The 21,146-nt window shown below is 40.1% G+C and overlaps 1 protein-coding gene across 1 annotated transcript in view; it reads left to right on the top strand.

Moving 5' to 3' along the window:
* The window catches only part of TGFBRAP1 (transforming growth factor beta receptor associated protein 1), a 62,036-nt gene extending 44,826 nt beyond the window's left edge, over positions 1 to 17,210 (top strand). The window contains exons 7-12 of the mRNA XM_075852708.1: positions 2,010 to 2,067; positions 9,543 to 9,686; positions 10,701 to 10,847; positions 13,406 to 13,565; positions 15,871 to 16,304; positions 16,447 to 17,210. Of these exons, the coding sequence (XP_075708823.1) occupies positions 2,010 to 2,067; positions 9,543 to 9,686; positions 10,701 to 10,847; positions 13,406 to 13,565; positions 15,871 to 16,304; positions 16,447 to 16,632 (1,129 nt within the window). The 3' untranslated portion in view covers positions 16,633 to 17,210. The remainder of the gene's footprint in view (positions 1 to 2,009; positions 2,068 to 9,542; positions 9,687 to 10,700; positions 10,848 to 13,405; positions 13,566 to 15,870; positions 16,305 to 16,446) is intronic.
* Positions 17,211 to 21,146: the final 3,936 nt, after the last annotated feature.

Below are 21,146 nucleotides of genomic sequence, written 5' to 3'. Positions count from 1 at the left end.
TTATGTTATCCAAATTTATGAGCACTAATAAAGTCTCTTCTAGCATTCCGTGTGAAACCATCAATTGGATGGATTTCGAGTTCAGAGTCTCTTTCATGCCACATTTATGGGTAGCTGACTGTTAGATTTGTAAAAAGATCAATAGAAAGGGAGCCTGGGTTTTTATGCCCTGTTACATGACACGAACAGTGCCTGGGTCCTTATCCTGGGTAGGTATCAGTGTGTCTTTGAAGGAAGACGTACTCCACTGATCAAAACTCTGATCATTTGAAATTAAAGAGTTTGGCTCCTTACCTTTACTATGTGCCTATAACTTGGCGTTGTTTTAGTTACTAATTAATCTTAAAGATGCGCTGCCCCACATTAAGACGTACAGTCTCCTCATACATGTGACGGCACAAAGACGTGTGCTCGTGAAATACACACGTGACTGATTTGTCCACTGTCCGGCTGTAATTCGATCTGTGCCGGTGCTGAACTATAGCCTTTGTTCAGTGCACATAGTTGTATGAAAAGGTGTACTTTATATGTAGAAAGTCCAGTTCAGTCATGTTTTTGAAGGGATTGATTGTACAAACGAATTGAGTGATTCCCAACCTTACTACCAACATGTACAATCTGGGGAACCCCTCTCCCATTTCTACCTGAAAGAACCTTGGTATAGGGGCATGTAAAGCATCCTATAATTCTAACCTAGCACTTGTCAGGCACTGGCTGCGATGTGTTGACTGCTTTGCCAAGTATCATTGAGCAGACTGCAACCAGTTTGCCATTCTTACTGTAAAAGTGGCAGAAAATGCTGCTGCGGTTGTCTAGGGACCCCTGACCTGGTTCCCAGGTTGTGAAACAGCGAACTTATGTGTATGGTTAGCTCTCGCACTTTAGTTATGTATCTGCTTCAGTCAACCCCTTCCCGCACCACAAAGTGAATGAACTAATTTTTCGCACCTTGACATACAGTTATAGAAACTGTGACCGTACAACTGGCACGCACTGCTGACGTCACAATCGCGACTTCAGCATCTAAGGAGTTTAACAGAGGAAGACGTTAATTTGTTTAATAAAATAATGTTTCGAATGCACTCCTGATAATTTTACTGACGCGTCCAACAAATTTGATGTTTCTTTTAGAAGATAAGCAAGTCATATTTAGCACCTGCATGACCAGGACATTTTTAGTCTTAAGGACCAAAAATAGTTTAGCACTTGCAAGCTGGTTTATTGACTTATACTGTACTCTGAAGACTCCATAGGGCTGGGTTAACCCGACCTGGTTACAGTGCTTTTCTGCACACCTAACTTTTTTTTTTTTGTCTACCCAAAACTCTGAAAATGGACATATATCCGAATTCAGAGCAGTAGTCAAAGTTTGGTAATGACGTGTGTGTTTAACCGTCTTTTTTCCGTTTTATCGCCATAGTCAATTTTGCAACAAGAACTGAAGTCATATTGGTTGCTACTTTTGTATTTAGTTTATCAGAAATTAATGATCACTATAAATTTGTCACAATGTTCTATCAATAACATAGTGACTGTTCTACCATAAAGGGCTAAGAAGCTAATTCAAAGGTGACAACCAATATCGCTGCACTTTCCGTTGTCACTTTTGCAATAATGGCTACCGCAATCTCTATTTTAATGAAAATTAACATACTGTAATTAAAGAAAAAAAACTTGGGCTGCTGCTCAGCAGGCATTGCTATTTTGTACGGCAAAATGACAGTAACTCGACGGAACCCATTGAAGTCAATGGGCTCTATTGGGCAGAATTGTTTTCCGTCAGCGACGGATCCAGCGCTTCCGTTTAATCTGTTCCTCTGATAGAACAGAATAACGGAAATCAGAGTGTAGATGTGAACAGATCATTACTTTGCTGCTAATACAACAGCATGAAGTAAGATAGCAGCAGAGGTCTCCCCTTCACAATGGGCTCTTAAAAAAAACAAAAAAAAAACGTTAACGTTAAATCTGCATCTAACAGAATGTCTTCATGTTTTTGTTTGCTTCAGATATTTTGCACTTGGTTTATTGTATCACTACAACAAGCAAGATTCTGCCGCTGTGCAGGTAATTGAATCGATGTACAAACTGCATTGTGAGATATTATATTTTGCATTAGAATAAACTACTCAAATGCTGAACGTTTGAACTGTGAAAAAAAAAAAAAGTTGAATATACGTTTTTAAAGTGTTGAACAGCATAGCAGACTATGCTATTCAGTACCGTAAAAAAGATCTCCAGACATAATTAAGAAAAATGTATACTGTACACTTTCCGAATATTGCCCCCATAGAAACTTAAAATACTAACCTCTTAAGGACCAGCGTATTTTGGACCTTAAGGACCGAGGTTTTTTTTTTTCCCATTTTTTTTATTCTATAATTCGAAGAGCCATAACTTTTTATTTTTTTATTTTTCTTTCAAAGTAGCTGTGTGAGGGCTTGTTTCAAGAAGGGACATGTTTGATTTTTTTCAATGGCACCATTTTGCTGTTCACCGTGCAGTAAAAATAACATGTCAAACATATTTAATGGGTTGGTACAATAAGGGTGATCCCAAATAAGTATAGGGTGCTTTTAGTACTTCTGCACAAAATTAATTTCTGTGTCCCCACATTCCGAGAGCCATAATTTTTTCATGGTTGTTTTTTATTGGTTACCGTTTTGGGGTACATATAATTTATTGTCTGATTTTTATACATTTTTTGCAGGATGAATGAAAAAAATAAAACCGCAAATCTTTGACCGCTATAGTTATGATTGCGGCAGTACCAAATATGTATAAAGTGAACTCTTTTTAAAAAAATAAATAGATTTTTATACTCGCTGTACAATTTATTACCTATTCTATTCATTGATGGACACCGCACTTTTGGTGTAGACCCTTGCCACTAGGAGGCTGACACAAGCTAGGAAGGAGTTCTAGCTCCGCCCAGGCAGTCCATACCCCTCCCACAGAAACTGTCTAAATCCGTTTGTAATAAAAAAAACAATAGGGGAAGACAAAAGAACATGTCCGTGGTCCTGGGGAAAAAACAGAACAACAGGACCAAGGCCTGGAAAAATATTTTAAAAAAAGTACGGGATCTGTGTACCCCAATGAATACAATGAAAAAACAAAAAAAAATTCTTGTTTATTTTAATTAGGGAACACAGCACCGTGGGACGTCCTAAAACAGTCCCAGAAGGTGGGAAGAAAGAAAAATTAGGACTCGGAAGAGGCCAAAGAAGGAATCTGGTAGAACTTTAAGGTGTACACCGAAACCCAGGTAGCAACCTTGCATACCTGACCAGCGGAAGGTTGATGCTTGACCACTCAGGAGGCACCAACAGCCCTTGTAGAATGGGTAGAATGACCAGAATGGGAGAAAACTTACTCTTGGGTCGATAGGTTACCGAGATCAAAGACAACTGTATCCAATAGGCAGTGGTGCTCTTGGATATCTCCAAGCCCCTGCGTGGCCCTTCAGGAACAACGAAAAAAGAATTGAAGCGCTGAAAACTACTCCGTCGCAGTCGAGTTAGACGTGGACTGCTCTCACCATGTAAAGGCAATGTAAAAACCTTTTTCCCTGGCTGAGAAGAGGAAGGGCAGAAAGAAGGGAGGACAATTTCTTCGATGACATGGAAGGCCGAACGACCACGGAGTGAGCAGGGCATTAAGCACAATGGCTCTCGGATCCCTTGCTCTGAGCCTTTTGGTTGGAGCCTTGTGTTTGAGACGTGACACAAACTGATCCACGTCTAGTGTGCTCTACTTCTCGGAAAGGTGATGGAAAACGTCTGGTGAGGCGACCACTCTCAATGGTCCAGTTTTTTCTGACTTAGGAAATTTGCAGCCCAGTTGTCCACTGTTGGTATGAGGACCGCAGACAACTCTGGTACATGACTCTGCACATAAAAGTATCCTGAGAGGACGCCCACAAACCTGATCAAATCCTGGTGACACCCTCAGACCATAGTAAAGCTGTCAGTTGGGATCCTGAGCTGGCAACCCTGGAGATGTGTTCAATGGGAAAGAGCCAGAAAGATTGCTCTCAGTTACAGAAGATTGATCTGTAGAGATGACTGCTCCGTCGACCAGGTGCCCTCGACTACATGGAGGCCGAAAGCTGCACCCGACCCAGACAGACTGGCGACCATTGAGATTACAAGCCACTAGAGGGGAAGAAAGGACTGTCCGAGCGTGATGGCCGGCGAGGTCTCCCACCACCAGGAGAATCAACTTGCCCAGAGAAGATGGGAACTTGTCCCATTGCGACAAGATTGCTCCCAGGAGCATATGTAACTGCTTCAAACCGTGCAGTAAACACCAATGTGACTGCTTCAAAAGTTGAGAGCATCCTGCCCAGCATTCAAATACAAAAGAGGGTGGAATAGGGTGTGTTCCTGTGAAGGAGGTCCACTACTGCCTGAAGGGTCTTGATCTTGTCCTCTGGGAGATCTTGTGTCGAAGTTCATTCCCAGAGATTTCATGCTTTGTAATGGGTAGGCATCGCAAATGTTGATGGACTGGAGGAACTGTCCTTGGTCCAACAATGGTACCACCGAACACGGGGATTCCATGTTAAACTTTTGTGCGCTAACGTAGCAGTACAGTATCTTCAGAACCAGGATTGGACAGAACTGTGAGAGATTCAAGTAGAACCCCATAAACCATTCCACTTGAGGAACTGAGACAATGACCTTTTGGAGGGATATAGATTGAACAGTCTGGGCAAAAGCACAAGTGCGATTCGGTTCATGAGGTGGAGTCCACAAAAGACCATTTCAGAGGGAAGGGTGGAGAACTCTATGTTGTAACTTGTCAACATAACTCCCTAACACAGGCGTCGTCCACATGAGCAAGCCATGTCTCCTGAAAGCTGTTGTCCCCCACTCGGGCAGCCAACATGAGTGGGAAGATACCTTCAGGCTGAAGATGTCTTGGTCGAGGAGGACTTCTGGGCCTTAGGACGTGGTTGTCAAGCAGGTTTGGGTTTGAAGGATAAGCTTCTGGGCTCGGTGGGGCGACTAGATCTCTTGTGTGGTCTCTGAAAAGAGAACGATCTCTGGAAGGAGGAATAGGAAAGCACTTAAACCTCTGAGAGCGTGGGGAAAACTACGGATGTCGGGGGCAGTTAGAACTAAGGTAGAAGAAAACTCTTACATCCAGGAGTTTCAGAAATTACCTCGTCCAGACAATTACCAGGAAGTCTGCCAACAACAAAAGGAGTACCTCATGGCAATCAGATTAGCCATTGCGTGGACTTTGAAGTGGGCCGACTCAAGGAAAGCCTAAAAAGGAATTTAGAAATGTGAATTACCTGAGAGTCGAGGTCAGCCATGTCCTGTTGCGACGCACCTTCCAAGATACCACGGTGCAGCGGTTTACATTAAACCGAGCAAGTCATTCTCACCCGGGCGGATGCGAAGGCTGAATGCAGGGCAGAACCTGTGGCCACAAATGCAAACTGTGAGTCTCTCAGATTCTTTATCCATATCAAAGAATATACTGAAGGAGAGTGACTGATCCTGGTTGGAAGCAGTTCTTCCATTGATGACTCTAACAGTGAACCCGTGAAGGGAGCCTGAAGAGGAGTGAGACTTGTCCCTGGTACTTCTGTGCCTTATATGTGACGCACCACGAGTGGCATCTCATGGAGAGGAAGGAGGAGCATTAAGTTTGGCTGCTATCTGGGAAAGCAAGGACTCCAAGTCGCAACCATGGTTTGGGAGGGTCTGAAAATGTCACCTAAGGACCTGACCCATCCAGGGGGTGCTACATACTGGAATAGGGGTCACATCCTGAATCAGACACTGTGTGCGGAATAAAAGGAAGACTGTTATAAACATTACAGGTACGGCATGTCCACCTGTTCTGCCTGATAGGGATTTCCCTACTCAAATAAAAGGCATGCTCCTAAGATATAGTTTTGGGGGGTGTTAGATATTCGGAACCCCCCCCCTCTCTCTCAAAGTCTTCGGGTGTTCGTAGGGTCACCTCTTCAGTAACCACGCATTGATAATAGGGTAACTCGCACGCTACCTGTGGAGAAATAAATAAAACTAAAATAAATAGCAGATCTGAAATCTTGTCTGCCTCCAATGGACATTAGGCTAAAACTGATTTAGCAAGTGTCTATGGGAGCTATATAGCCTGCATGGGCAGAGCCATAACTTCTTACTACCTAGTGTCCGCCTCCTGGTGGCAAAGGGCCTATATCCATGATGCTGCCCGTCCCCCGTCCCCCCAATTATATTAACCAGAAAAAAAAGAATATTTACTCCAACATATTTATGCAAAAAAATCTTCCTTTTTTTTTAAACTTTTTTTTAATTTTTATGTTAAGCTGCTTTTACATCTGCACCACGGCTCCGATCAGATGGAGCTTTCCGTCGGAAAAGGAGCCCTGACTGACAAACGGAAACCATTGAAACGGAGACAAACTTAAACCATTTGCATCGGATCCGTCACCATTGAAATCAACGGTAATGGAAACAGAAACCTATGGTTGTGTCAGTCAGGACTCCATTCCGACGGAAAGCTCAGATGGAACGTAGCTCTGACACAGATGTGAACACAGCCTTACTTAATTTAACTTTTCTTTTTGTCCCGCTAGAGCACTTGGTGCATCGATTTCTTGATCGCTTATATAATCCTTTGGAATGCTTTAGTATTTTAAATCATTATTGCCTGTAACTGTATTGCTGACAGGCAACCTAATGGGCCATGCCTAATAGGCAAACACCAATGGAAGACCTGGTGGCCTTTATTAGGCCCCCGACTGCCAGAGTAACCCATTGGCACCCTGTGATTGCATCGTGAGGTGCCGATAGACTGTCACAAGGAGCTCCCTTCCTCTGTCAAACACCTTAGATGCTGTGGTCACCATTGACCGCTGTATCTAACGAGTTAAACGGCCAGGATCAGAGGTTGTACGGATTCGTAATATGGCACCAGGACCTGCTATGGGCTTGTGCTGTAACTCTGGGTCTCTGCTCTATCGCATGCTATATTACAGAGTTGTTGTCCCCTAGAAGCATAATAATAATTTTTTATTTATATAGCGTCAACATATTCCACAGCACCTTACAGTTCAGGGGTACTGTATAGACAATATCAGACGTTATATATTGACAAAACGAATTTACAATTCAAACGAGGAGTGAGGACCCTGCTCACAAAAGCTTACAATCTATGATGAAATAAGGGAGACACAAAGTGTAAAAAATGCTTAAAGAGGCTCTGTCACCAGATTATAAGTGCCCTATCTCCTACATAATCTGATTGGCGCTGTAATGTAGATAACAACAGTGTTTTTTATTTTGAAAAACGATCATTTTTGAGCAAGTTAAGAAACTAATTAGCATAAATCTAAAATTGCTCATAAAGACCAACTGGGCGTGTTTTTACTTTTGACCAAGTGGGTGTTGTAAAGAAAAGTGTATGATGCAATCCACTTCATACACTTCTCATTGTTCCAGCCCAGCTTCTTTCACTGCACAATCACGCTGTGTATGACACTGATTGGTCACTGATTGGTCAGCGTCATACACTTCCCTATACAACACCCACTTGGTAAAAAGTAAAAACACACCCAGTTGGTCTTTAAGAAACTAATTAGCATAAATCTAAAATTGTTCATAACTTGCTAAAAAATGATCGTTTTTCAAAATAAAAACCACTGCTGTTATCTACATTATAGCGCCGATCAGACTATGTAGGAGATAGGGCATTTATAATCTGGTGACAGAGCCTCTTTAAAGAATGTAGATTACAGTAACGTACAGTACAGTAAGATCGACTTACCTGCAAACGCTGATGCTGCTGCAGAATCAACTGTAGCCTCTGGTGCCGATGTGGCCGACACGATGCAGGACCTGTGAGTGACGTCACAGATCTGCACTGTCAGAAGCTGGGCGTTCTGAAGAGAAGTGGATGATAGACTTCTCTTCAGAGCGCCCAGCTAGTAAAAGTATTAAAAACGCCCCGATGTAAGCACATAATACACGCCCACTTGGACTTTTACTTTTAAACACACCCACTTGGACTTTTGCAAGCCTCATTTGCATAACTACAAAAATGGTCATAACTTGGCCAAAAATGCTCGTTTTTTAAAAATAAAAACGTTACTGTAATCTACATTGCAGCGCCTATCTGCTGCAATAGCAGATAGGGGTTGCAAAATCTGGTGACAGAGCCTCTTTAAGTACAATGGTCCAGCCATCTTTTCTACATATGGGGTAGTACACATAAAGCTGCATGAGCCGGTCACCAGCCAGTGTCCGTGTATGACAGACATGAAGTGTATTAGGGTGCAAGGAGTGTGGGGGATACTGATGAATGAAGGGGCCTCATTACTAATGCAAAGGGGGGCCAGGGAAGTAAATTAGATTAGGGAATGTTATAGGCCTGGCTAAAAAGATGTGTTTTCAGGGCACGTCTAAAACTATGGAAGTTAGGAATTAATCTGATTGTCTGGGGTAGTGCATTCCAGAGGATGGGTGCAGCATGAGAAAAATCTTGGAGACAGGAGTGGGAGGTTCGGATTATGGTGGATGTTAATCTGAGGTCGTTGCCAGAACGTAAAGTGCGAGTAGGCTGGTAGACAGATATGAGGGAGGAGATGTAAGAAGGTGCAGCACTGTGGAGAGCTTTGTGGGTGAAAGTAATAAGTTTGAATTTAATTCTGAATGGTATGGGCAACCAGTGCAGTGACTGGCACAGATTAGAGGCGTTGATGTAGCGGTTGGTCATAACGATGAGCCTGGCTGCTGGATTAAGGATAGATTGGAGAGGGGAGAGTCTAGTGAGGGGAAGACCGACTACTAATGAGTTACAGTAGACAAGACGGGAGTGAATCAGAGCAACAATGAGAGTTTTGGCTGTTTCCACAGTAGGAAAAGGGGGGATTCTGGAGATGTTTTTAAGGTGAAAGTCACAGGAGCGTGAAAGTGATTGAGAAGCATTGACATGTACATGGATCCTTCAGTTCTGGCCTTTTCTATCTCAGCTGGATTGATTGCAGACATATTTATTTATACAGTAAAACAGAGTATCTTTATAAAAATAGAAATATATAGCTTTTCTAAGTATGTAAAGAATTGTACAGACCTCTTCAAGTTATGTTTCTGTAATTAGGTCCTCTACAAAAAAAATTGCTGTCTGCTTTGTATATACGTTTGACAGCTCTAATGCATATGAGTGGGATATTACGGTATCATATATATATATATATATATATATATATATGTGTGTACAGTAGTGTTTTACGATATACAGTGTACAATACATGCATGCAGTCTGTAGCCTCATTGGCTATTATCTGCTACCCCTCCATGACATAATTTTTTGCTTGATTTCTTGAGCAGAATATATAATACAAATAAGAGAAGTCAATGTTGGAGGGTGTGAGACCTGCATTTTGAAAGTTAAATAGTAATAAACTGCAACCAAAGTTGTTGACCATGTCAGATTTGCCTTGATCTTCATGTTACTGAAAACACTGTATTTACATAAGAGTTTTTTCATAAGAAATCTTTGATTACCCCTTATTACAGATTTGGGTAAGAATTGTGAATGGTGAGCTTGAAGACAACACTCGGCCAGACCTGTTTGAGTATATAGTGGACTTCCTGACTGTCTCCAAAGACCAGCAGCTGGTGTGGCAATATGCAGACTGGGTTTTGCAGAAAAGTGAGCAGGTTTGTGGTTCTTGGGTTAAGGCAGTAAGCTTTTTATTCATGTTCATAATTGCTAAAATAATACTATCCTTATGGTATAGATGTAATGGTTAGAGCATTATGGTTCCATATCTTTTTATTTAAAGGGTAACTAAACGTTCAAATGTCTGACGTGTCATAGTGACATGTCAGAAGTTTTGATTGGTGGGGGGTCCGAGCAAGGGAGACCCCCACTGATCGCTAAACCTAAGCGGCAGAAGCACTCATGTGAGTGTTGAGCTGCTTCGTTAGTGTTTGGATTTTTCCGGAAAGCCGGTGTAGCGGTATACAGGCACATATACATTCTATTGATTCTGTACGCCGCTACATTGATTTCTGGAAAAAGCTGAACTGAAAAAAAGCGGCTCGGTCCTCACACGAGCGCTTCTGCCACTTCGTTTCAGCGATTGGTGGGGGTCTCAGTGCTCGGACCGCACCAATCAAAACTTCTGACATGTCACTATAAGATGTCAAAAATGTGTTGAACGTTTAGTTACCCTGTAACTTTTTCTAAGATCTCGACAAAACACAGCAGTTTTGCCATGATTACAAAAATTACTGCAAAAAGTGTCAAAACCGTGAAAAAAGTCACATACCCCATAGTTGAGCACATGACTAAATGACAAAATATAAACTTTCACTGAAGTTGTGAAATGCAGGCACACCGTATTGAAAATCACGAGAGAAAACAAACACAAAATCCATTATAGTATAATAGTAACGTATCCTTTTCTTTCTTAGCTTCCTTTTGTGTCTGCACACAAAATGTACCACTTTTATTTACAAGAGTAATATAATCCAACAAGAATGTGTACATTTTGTTTCCCTCGGACTACCTTCATTTTTTTATTTATAGGAAGTGGGTAATTATATTTCAGTATGTTGCTGATCATTTTGTTTTGTTTTTTAGATTCCTGTGGGAGACATTATACATTATACTTTTCTTATTTCTTATGTGCAGTTTAATTTGTATTAACATCTTATGAAATCTTTCAGGTTGGGGTTCAGATTTTTACCAAACAGCCATTAGAAGAACAGTTGCAGAATGGTTTCTGTCCAGATAAGATTGTCAATCATCTCTGCAAGTACCGCAAGGCTTTACTTCTCTATCTGGAATATTTGGTCATGGAAAAGAACATTCAGGTAGTTACATAGTTTGTACGGTTGAAAAAAGACACATGTCCATCAAGTTCAACCAAGGGACGGGAAAAGGGAAGGAAATATTTCTACACATAGGAGCTAATACTTTTTTGTTCTAGGAAATGATCTAACCCTTTTTTAAAGCCATCTACTGTCCCTGCTGTGACCAGCTCCTGCGGTGACTATTCCATAGATTCACCGTTCTCACAGTAAAGAAGGCTTGTCGCCTCTGCAGGTTGAACCTTTTTTTCTCCAGACGGAGGGAGTGCCCCCTTGTTTTTTGAGGGGGTTTTACATGGAACAGGATTTCACCATATTTTTTGTATGTGCCATTCATATATTTATATAAAGTTAATCATGTCCCCCCTTAGTCGTCTTTTTTTCAAGGCTAAATAGGTTTAGTTCTTTTAATCTTTCCTCATAACTTAGATTCTCCATGCCCCTTATTAGCTTCGTTGCTCTTCTTTGTATTTTTTCCAACTCCAGGGCATCCTTTCTATGAACTGGAGCCCAGAACTGGACTGCATATTCTAGATGAGGCCTCACTAATGCTTTGTAAAGTGGCAATATTACATCCCTGTCCCGCGAGTCCATGCCTCTGTTAATACACGACAATATCTTGCTGGCCTTTGAAGCAGCTGATTGACATTGCATGCTGTTATTTAGTTTATGATTTACAAGTACACCCAGATCCTTCTCAACAAGTGAATCCGCCAGTGTAGCTCCCCCTAGGACATATGATGCATGCAGGTTGTTCGTATCCAGGTGCATAACTTTACATTTATCTACATTAAACTTAATTTGCCAAGTGGACGCCCAAACACTTAGTTTGTTTAAATCCGTTTGCAATTCACGAACATCTTCCATAGTCTGGACTATATTACATAGCTTGGTGTCATTTGCAAAAATAGAAATCGTGCTATTAATCCCATCCTCTATATCATTAATAAATAAGTTGAATAAGGTAGTGACCCTATGAAATACATGCAATCCCCGAGTTCACTTTATCTATGATCTCCGTATCCTTCTACTACCATTCCGAAATCTGTAGTACTATAAAGATTGCAGTCAATGTAACGTCATTATTAGGAATGATGCATTAAAGTTATTTTATTGTTAAAAAAGGTTAATGTATTATACATACATTCATTGTACAGATCCTTCAAAAGAGATCTAAAAATTATGGTAAAATAAAACCATTTTAAAACGAAATATGTATTTTCAATCAAAGTGTTCTTCTAATTTTAAGCGACTGTCCTTTCTCCTAACTGCACAGTCGTTATGCGACTCTGCCCTGTGGGGTATAATAACAGTAGCATAGTTTGTAATGCAGAAAAAAGACATGTCTATCCTTTTCAGCACGTTCTGCAATGTTGATCCAGAAGAAGGCAAAAGCCAATATTCCTCATCTTAAGTAAAATAATTCCTTCCAATTCCAAATGACAATTAGAATAAATCCCTGAATCAACCGCCCATCTACAGTAATCTAGCAAACATAATTTGCAATATTATTGCACATTCAAAAAAGGCATCCAGGTGCCTTTTGAACTCTTTCAGTAAATTCACCATTACCACTTCCTCTGGCAGCGAGTTCCATAGTCTCACTGCTCTTACAGTAAAGAATCCCATTCTATGTTTGTGGAGAAATCTTCTTTCCTCTAGACGTAGAGGATGTCCCCTTGTTATAGTCACAGTCCTGGGTATAAATAGATCATGAGTGAGATCTCTGTATCTACATTTTTATATATTTATACATAGTTATTTGGTCACACCTTAGTCATCTCTTTTCTAAACGAAATAACCCTAATTTTGATAATATTTCTGGGTACTGTAGTCCACCTATTCTATTTATTGCTTTAGTTGGCCGCGTTTGAACCGCTCAAGCTCTACTATGTCTTTCTTGTGCACTGATGCCCAAAACTGTACACAATATTCCATGTGCGGCCTGACTAATGATTTATAAAGTGGTAGAACTATGTTCTCGTCGTGTGCATCTGTGCCCCTTTTGATGCACCCCATGATCTCATTGGCCTTGGCAGCTGCTGCCTGACACTGGTTGCTACAGTTGAGTTTATTGTCAACTAAAATTTCTAAGTCCTTTACCATGTCCGTGTTACCCAGTGTTTTTTCATTTAGTTTGTAATGATGACACATATTTTCCCTTCCCAAATCCATAACCTTACATTAATCAGTGTTAAATCTCATTTGCCACTTCTCTGCCAGACACACCAACTTATCCAGATCCATTTGTAACAAAATATGGTACTCCTTTGTGGTAATTACATCTGTATCCTCTTCAAAAATTGATAATCCTTGATGGGTGCTAAGAATTAAAATAAAAATATGAACAGTCATCTCTCCTCCTTTCCTCCACGGCTCCTCTCCCAGCTTCATAATGGAGTGGGCGGGCAGACGCTTGTGAGTGATGTCACCAACTATGCCCGCCTACTACATTCACATAGACTGTGAAGACGTGAAAGAATTGTACAGCTATATCATACTGTTTCTTAGGGCTTATTTGTTTAATGACATAGTCGTTATGTTGCTGTTTCTGTGCACAGAAAGAAAAATACCACACGCACCTAGCTGTGTTGTATCTTGAAGAAATCTTGTGTCTGAAGTCGGTGGAGTCTTCAGATCAGACTGCGCTGGAGGATTTGCGTCAGAGGTTTCAGAATCTGTTACAACAGTCAGATCTGTATCGGGTTCTGCTACTTATCGGTGAGTATGTGTTTCTGTAGGACACATTGCACGGCATGTCAGAGTAGTAGGCAGTTTAAGAATGGTTATATCGTTTACTTCTGGAGACAAAAAAAAGTCTGCCCTTTTTACTTTCATAGACAAAATAATTCTGCCCTACCTGCCAGTGTGATTTCAAGGTGTGCTGTTCCAATGTTCCATCTTTTTAGTGCTTGTTAAATGCTATATGGTAGCAAGCTCCAATTCTTTAAGCGATTTTGTACATTTTTTAGATTACATTATGTTTTAATGTTATAATGATGTTTTCCAAGCAATTTGTGTAATTATTAAATGTAGTTCATAACGGAAATATAGTAACTACATTTCAAAGGGAAAATACGCGGCCAGAGTGGTCATCCTCTTGTGGAGACTATCCTAGTCATCCCTAGCACAATGTTGTACAGCATAGTTCTGGCTTGCCAGCTACATTTCTATAACCTTCTTTATTTTATAAGAGAAGATGGGCAAGTAGTTTTCTTAATAGGAAATATAGGTTTATGGCTGGTTTCACCTACCCATATTACAGACCTTAGGCTATGTTCACACGGAGTATTTTGGGGGAGGAATATCTGCCTCAAAATTCAGTTTGGAACTTTGAGGCAGATATTCCTCTCCCTGCGCGGCGATTATCGCGGTGTTTTTCGCCCGCGGCCATTGAGCGCCGCGGGCATAAAACAGCGAGAAATACGCTTTCTCCTGCCTCCCATTGAGTCCATGGGAGGTCAGAGGCGGAAGCGCCCGAAGATAGGGCATGTCGCTTCTTTTTCCCGCGAGGCAGTTTTACTGCTCGCGGGAAAAAGACGCCGACGCCTCCCATTGAAATCAATGGGAGGCGTTCTCGGGCCGTTTTTGCCGAGTTTTGCAACGCGGTTTCCCCGTCAAAAAAACTCGGCAAAATACCCCGTGTGAACATAGCCTGTGGATCTAGGATGCTGGTGGTTGCGGACGAGATGGGATTTGCAGACCGGAATACGCTAATGTAACAGCAGTCTAAAGTTGTGTTTCAGTACAGTACAACTCTCAATGAGGCATGTATATCACCCGGAAGTAAACCGTGAAGACAATTGCAGAATTTTTCATTATTCAATGAATAAACTTAAATTGGTTTTTCGGGTTGTAGAAATTTTTTACAAACCGCTGCAAATGTACTAAAATAAAAAAACAATCAGCACTTCTCTATTCTTTGCCCCGGCGAACAAGCGCGTATGCTGCGGAAGTTCTCCTGATGCTTGTTTGCATGCGGGCAGTATGTGACCACTTCAGAAGGCTTAGCGGTGACTTATCGTATTCCTGCCATCATGGCGCCAATCACTGAGCACTCATGGCAGGAATATAACACATGACCGCTGAGGCCTCTTGTTGGCTGCAGCAGTCAGATGCTGCCCGCATGTAAACAAACAGCGGTAGGACCACTATAACCTCAGCACTGGCTCACCAGGGGAAAGTACGGTGAGTACTAAATCTATTCTATCCTATACCCAGTGCTTATGGAGCTTTTATTTTCTATTCTGGGCACCCTGCTGTCCGATTGCTTGGGAGCTGGTTTATGCCCGCTCTATAAATATGCAAGGGTTTATATCTTAAGGACATGGACCACCCTCCATAAATTTACATTTCCATTAATTAAAGTTATGAAGTCATAAAATTACAGCTCTTAAGATGAGAGTCTGATATCACTCATATAAATACATATGTACCGTATGTGAATATTTCTGCTGAGAACTTGATATGTGATATAAAGTAGTGATTGTGGCCTGAAATATGTGGTAACCCGGAACACTATATAAGGTATAGTATAAGATAGTCCTAGCACAGGTTGCAATAATCATCCAAATATTTATTTTAAAAAATATTTAAACTTTGATTTAAAAAAAAAAAATAGCACCATAAAAAAATCACCACAAAGTCCATTAATCATGATTAAAAAAAATGCAATAAATTGTCAGTCAGTATTTTTATTCTTTTTGGAAGTTAAAGTGTACTTCCAGTTATAAACTTTTCCTAAACAATCATTTCATCTTGTCATTCTGAATAACTTTTTCAAAAACGTTCCCATAAATCTGCTGTTTCTTATCTGCTTGTTGTCCTCCTTCGTACAATGCAATCGGCAGAAAAAAAAGGATGAGGTATATAATTTTAACATGCCCAATCCTTTCTCCGAAAATAAGTAGCACCAGAGGTATATGGAAGTGGGTTATCTCGCTAGCCAAAGGCTATATAAAGTGTGTGGCCAACCTAGAGTTCTACATGTATGTATTCATTTGAATTTTTCTCTCTCACATTTCAGATAAAATCAAAGGCACAGATATGCACATGGAGCGGGCAATATTACATGGGAAACGGGAGGAACATGATCAGGCTTTAAATATCTTAGTTCATCACTTGAAGGACTTTGCTGCAGCTGAGAACTATTGTGTGTGGAACTCTCGGGGCAGGGATACCTCCTATCGTAAAAGGCTTTTCCAGCTACTTCTTTCGTCCTACCTCATGCCGTCCACGCCTGACAATTTACTGACTGTGGCTGCTGTAGACTTGTTGAATAACCACCCTACAGAGTTTGATGCTTCCAGTGTATTGAGGCTGTTACCAGAAAACTGGTCAGTGCAGCTTCTTTCCCCATTCCTGGCTGGGGCCATGAGGGAGCATGTTCATACATTAAGGATGTCTCAGGTGGCACTAGGACTAGCAAAGGCAGAGAATATAATTTACAAGAAAGAGAAGGTATGTCAAATCTTTTTGAATACTTATGTTTATATTCTAAATGCAATTTAGTCGCCTTTATTTAGAACTAATTATTCTCTTCAGATGTTTTATTCAATTTTGTGGACTAACACAATTTTACATTTTTTTAACTTTTTCCCAGTTTAATATGAGGGAGAAGCCAGTAATTCTTTCAGAGAAGAAATTCTGCCACGTGTGCCGGAAGCCATTCCAAGAAGCCGTATTTGTCAGAAACCCCAATGGGCATATTGTCCATACTCATTGTGCTGCAAGCCAGCGTGTTAACAGCATTGACAGCCACATGTCCAACCCTAGTAAACGAACATGAAAAAAAAAATGGTTAAGCTGGAAATGGTTGCTCTTATGTCTCATGATAAGATCTCCTTGGAGGAGAACTGGGAAACCCCCACGTGATGTAATGAAAACAGTTTATCAACGTTTGTGAAGGGAGAAGTCCGATCTGACTTTGGGTGCAACATTTGTAACGCAGTCCTTTCAACAATGATGAACTTCTTCAGAATCATTATCGCAACATTTATCAGATTAAGCTTTTTGAATTTTTAAAGGTATTTGCACTGAAGATATTTTGCATATGCTGTGATGGGGGTATATAAAATATTCAAGTACAACATTTATTCATGTTTGGAAAAAATGATCTGTGTAGGAATAAGCAACTATGGTGGAGGTGATTTATTGGCATAGTCCATTATGGTTGTTATTTTGTATTGTACCACTAAACTCCGACCAGATGAAACCATGATTGCTCCGAACGATCCACAGGAGGTGGTCAACTGTACCATGGATTCTTTTACGTTTCCTGCAGTAGAAGATACTTCTATCACATTCTTTTTCACTATATAACTGAAATGATGTCAAGGAAATAAAGACTATTTCAGTGTACTAAGACCACGTGATTTATAATTGATTGGATATGTCTTGCTTTTTACACTTTTGTTCATCGGTTCTCTTTTTTTATTTTTTTTTATTTTATTCTGCATATTCTCTAAAATTACAGTTCATCTGTTATGTAATATTAATACAGCATCTTTGATTATAACAAATTTGCAGATCATTAAAAAGCTGTAAAGCTGTTGGCACAGTGGGGAGATATGTATGCTTCTAGGGATATTTTTTTAACCAATATATGCATGTTGTAATGATAGCAACTTTTGACATCTTATGTTACTTCTGTTTCCCAAACATTTATAATGCCTCCCACTCCTCATTCAATTTTTGAGATTGCAGTTGATATACCTCTACACTTGTCTATGTCTGGTATGCCTTTAGAGGTCGATACTATATCTGTACCTTATGGATCAAATACTGAATAATTTTTGCCCTCACAATTTATTTTACTTTGAAATATTAGTTTTAAAAGGATTGCAGAAATGTAACATCAAATGTGTTCATGAACTATGCCATTCCCAAAGCGGGCATTTTATAATAAAAAATAATAAATTCTACTATCCATGTCTAACCGGTGCAATGACTGATAATCAAGGGTGGGATAAAGTGTCTCATCCACTCCTGTGTCTGTCAGATGTGGGTTTTTATTGCATTTTTAACATGCTTTTTTTTTTTCTGAACGCACTTTGAGAGGAATGGAAGTTTATCTCCAAAACAAAAAAAACATGCTAAAAACACAACAAAAATGCAGTGTGGGGTGCCTTATATGTAAACATTCCATCCATCCTTGTATCATTACCACCATACAGCAGACCCTCTAAGACTGGGTTCACACTGAGTTTTTGTTGTGTTTTTAGAATGCATTTTTTTGTTTTGGTTGATGAACTCCCATTGAGAGACATGAGTTTATTATCTACCTAAACAAAAAATACATGTTAAAAACGCAACAAAAACGCACAGTGTGAACCCAGCCCGAGTCCTGCTATTTTATTAATTTACCTTTTTTGTATAGTGCTGCACACAGATAATGATCACACACATCAATCCGTGTTACCTGTGAGGTTCACAGTCTAATTTTCCTATCGCATATACACACGCACACAACACCAGTTTCATAGGAAACCAGTCAACCTGTCTGAGGTTTTTAAGTGGGGGAAGAAACCTATACAGATGAGAACATGCAAACTCTTTGCAGATGTAGCCCTATTCTAAAGTACATGCACTTTTCTGTACCAGCACCGTTCCTCTAGCATTAGCCCCTTAAAAAAAAATTAATAATAATAATAATACATCCACCCCTGCATTAATCCTAACCTAAAGAACATTCTCTTCATGACTGGTGTAAATTTCACTTTCTGGCCCACCTGGCCAGGAGGGCACCTAATTTATTAATAGGAGTGCGCCTCTAAATAATTTCGCCACATTTTACACCAACTTTCTATATATATTAAGACTGGCGTATAAAAAAAGTCCAGTCTGAATAAATTCCCCCCAATCCTTTCATGTTACTGAAGGGAAGCGCTGATAAAGTGGTCATCTTTTATAATACATTAAGTGATAATAAAGTCTCATGTACCCAAATGGTACCAATAATAACTCAAAATATGGCGACACAAAATAAATTATATTTTAACAAATTATTTTTAGTTGAACATACAAAAACGACAGAAATTTGGTATCGCCATAATCGATATGACCCACAGAATAAAGTTAACATGTCTTTTTACCGCACGGCGAATGCCGTAAAAACGAAATCCAGAAAAAAATGGAGGAATCGCTGTTATTTTCCCATTCCACCCCACAAAGAATTTTTTTTCAGTTTCCACAGTACATTACATGGTGCAGAAAATGGTGCCATTAAAAACTTCAACTCGTTCCACAAAAAAACAAGCCCTTATATGTCAACGGAATAATAAAAAGGTAATGACTCTTGGATTGCAATGATGAAAAAACTTAAATAAAATTAAAATTGTCTGTGTCTCCAAGGGCTTAAAAAGTTAGGAAGTAATGTGAGAAATTAAACTCTGATCTTGGGTTACGTCCGTAAACAAAGTAGTATCGTGTAATCAGTCCACAGCTACTATTAACAGAACTGAAACATTGTATGCACAAATAGTGTGAAAATTGAGGCCCCTATTAAATTTGGCTTGATGCTAAATGTTAAAAGGTATCCTAGGAGATAAGGAAAAATGAATTGAATAATGTCCGGCGCTCGATCCAATAAAACCAAAAAAGTTTAATTCATCCGATTAATACAAGAGTAAAACTTTACTAGGACAGACGCTTACGCTTTTCGGACCAAAGGTTCTTGGTCATAGCTAGCTTCCAAAAGCCCTATGTTCAGAGGTCATTGGGAAGCTAGCTATGACTAAGAACCTTCAGTTCGAAACGCATAAGCATCCTTCTTAGGAAACTTTTACTCTGGTTTTAATTGGATAAATTAAACGTTTTTTTAGTTTTATTGGATCGAGTGGCAGACGTTATTTTATTCATTTTTCCTGCATTGCTTCACCTGCTGCCGACGCAGAGTTCTTGTCCGGAGCACAGAATTGGATTTCAAGCGTGGTGTTCATGATACTTCAGGTGCATGGTGAGCGGACCAACAATTTTGACTATTTTTGAATGCATCCTAGGACATCCACCTTTCCATATAAAAGAACACTAAAGAGAATTGATATACTTCTCATCCTTGGGTCTAAGATAGCCCAGAAGAGAGAGCAAGATATATACAACGTGGAAACCATTTTGAGAAGGTCAGCTCTTCCTACGTATAATAGGCGACGTGTCGCCCTCTTGTCGAAGTAGTTTCCAGTGCTTAAAGAGACTCTGTCACCACATTATAAGTGCCCTATCTCCTACATAAGGAGATTGGCGCTATAATGTAGGTGACAGTAATGCTTTTTATTTAGAAAAACTATCTATTTTAAACCTCTTTATTAGCGATTTTTAGCTTTATGCTAATGAGTTTCTTAATACCCAAGTGGACGTATTTTTACTTTAGACCAAGTGGGCATTGTACAGAGGAGTGTATGACGCTGACCAATCAGTGACCAATGAGCGTCATGCACTCCTCTCCATTCATTTACACAGCAGCATCGCGTTCTTACTAGAACACGATGTGCAGCCACATACACAGACATTAACGTTAATCAAGTGTCCTGACAATGAATATACATTACCTCCAGCCTGGACGTGATGTGTATTCAGAATCCTGACACTTCTGAATCTTTTCTGTGAGATTTCCAGCAAGGGAAACAAAATCTAGTTTACATCGTAATCTCGCGAGATTACGCGTGGCTTGCTGGAATCTCACAGAAAAGATTCAGAAGTGTCAGGATTCTGAATACACATGACGTCCAGGCTGGAGGTAATGTATATTCATTGTCAGGACACTTGATTAACGTTAATGTCTGTGTATGTGGCTGCACATCGTGTTCTAGTAAGAACGCGATGCTGCTGTGTAAATGAATGGAGAGGAGTGTATGACGCTGACTGGTCACTGATTGGTCAGCGTCATACACTCCTCTGTACAACGCCCACTTGGTCGAAAGTAAAAACACGCCCAGTTGGGCATTAAGAAACTCATTAGCATAAAGCTAATAAAGAGGTTTAAAATAGATAGTAATGCTTTTTATTTAGAAAAACTGTCACCGACATTATAGAGATGTTTATTCAGAATTGTGACACTTCGCTAACACAATCCCGACACTACAGCACAACAAGCGTAATCTCGTTTGAAATGACCGTTTACAGCGTAATCTTGCGAGATTACGCTTGCTGTGCTGTAGTGTCGGAATTGTATTAGCAAAGTGTCAGGATTCTGAATAGACATCACGTCCTGGCTGGAGGTAATCTATATTCATTGTCAGGACGCTGCAGTAATGTTATAGTGTGTTTATGTGGCTGCACATAGCGATATAGTTATATCGCTATGTG

This window comes from Rhinoderma darwinii, chromosome 2 (genome assembly GCF_050947455.1).
Source record: "Rhinoderma darwinii isolate aRhiDar2 chromosome 2, aRhiDar2.hap1, whole genome shotgun sequence".
Lineage (NCBI taxonomy): Eukaryota > Metazoa > Chordata > Amphibia > Anura > Rhinodermatidae > Rhinoderma > Rhinoderma darwinii.
This window is presented reverse-complemented; position numbering and strand designations above follow the sequence as displayed.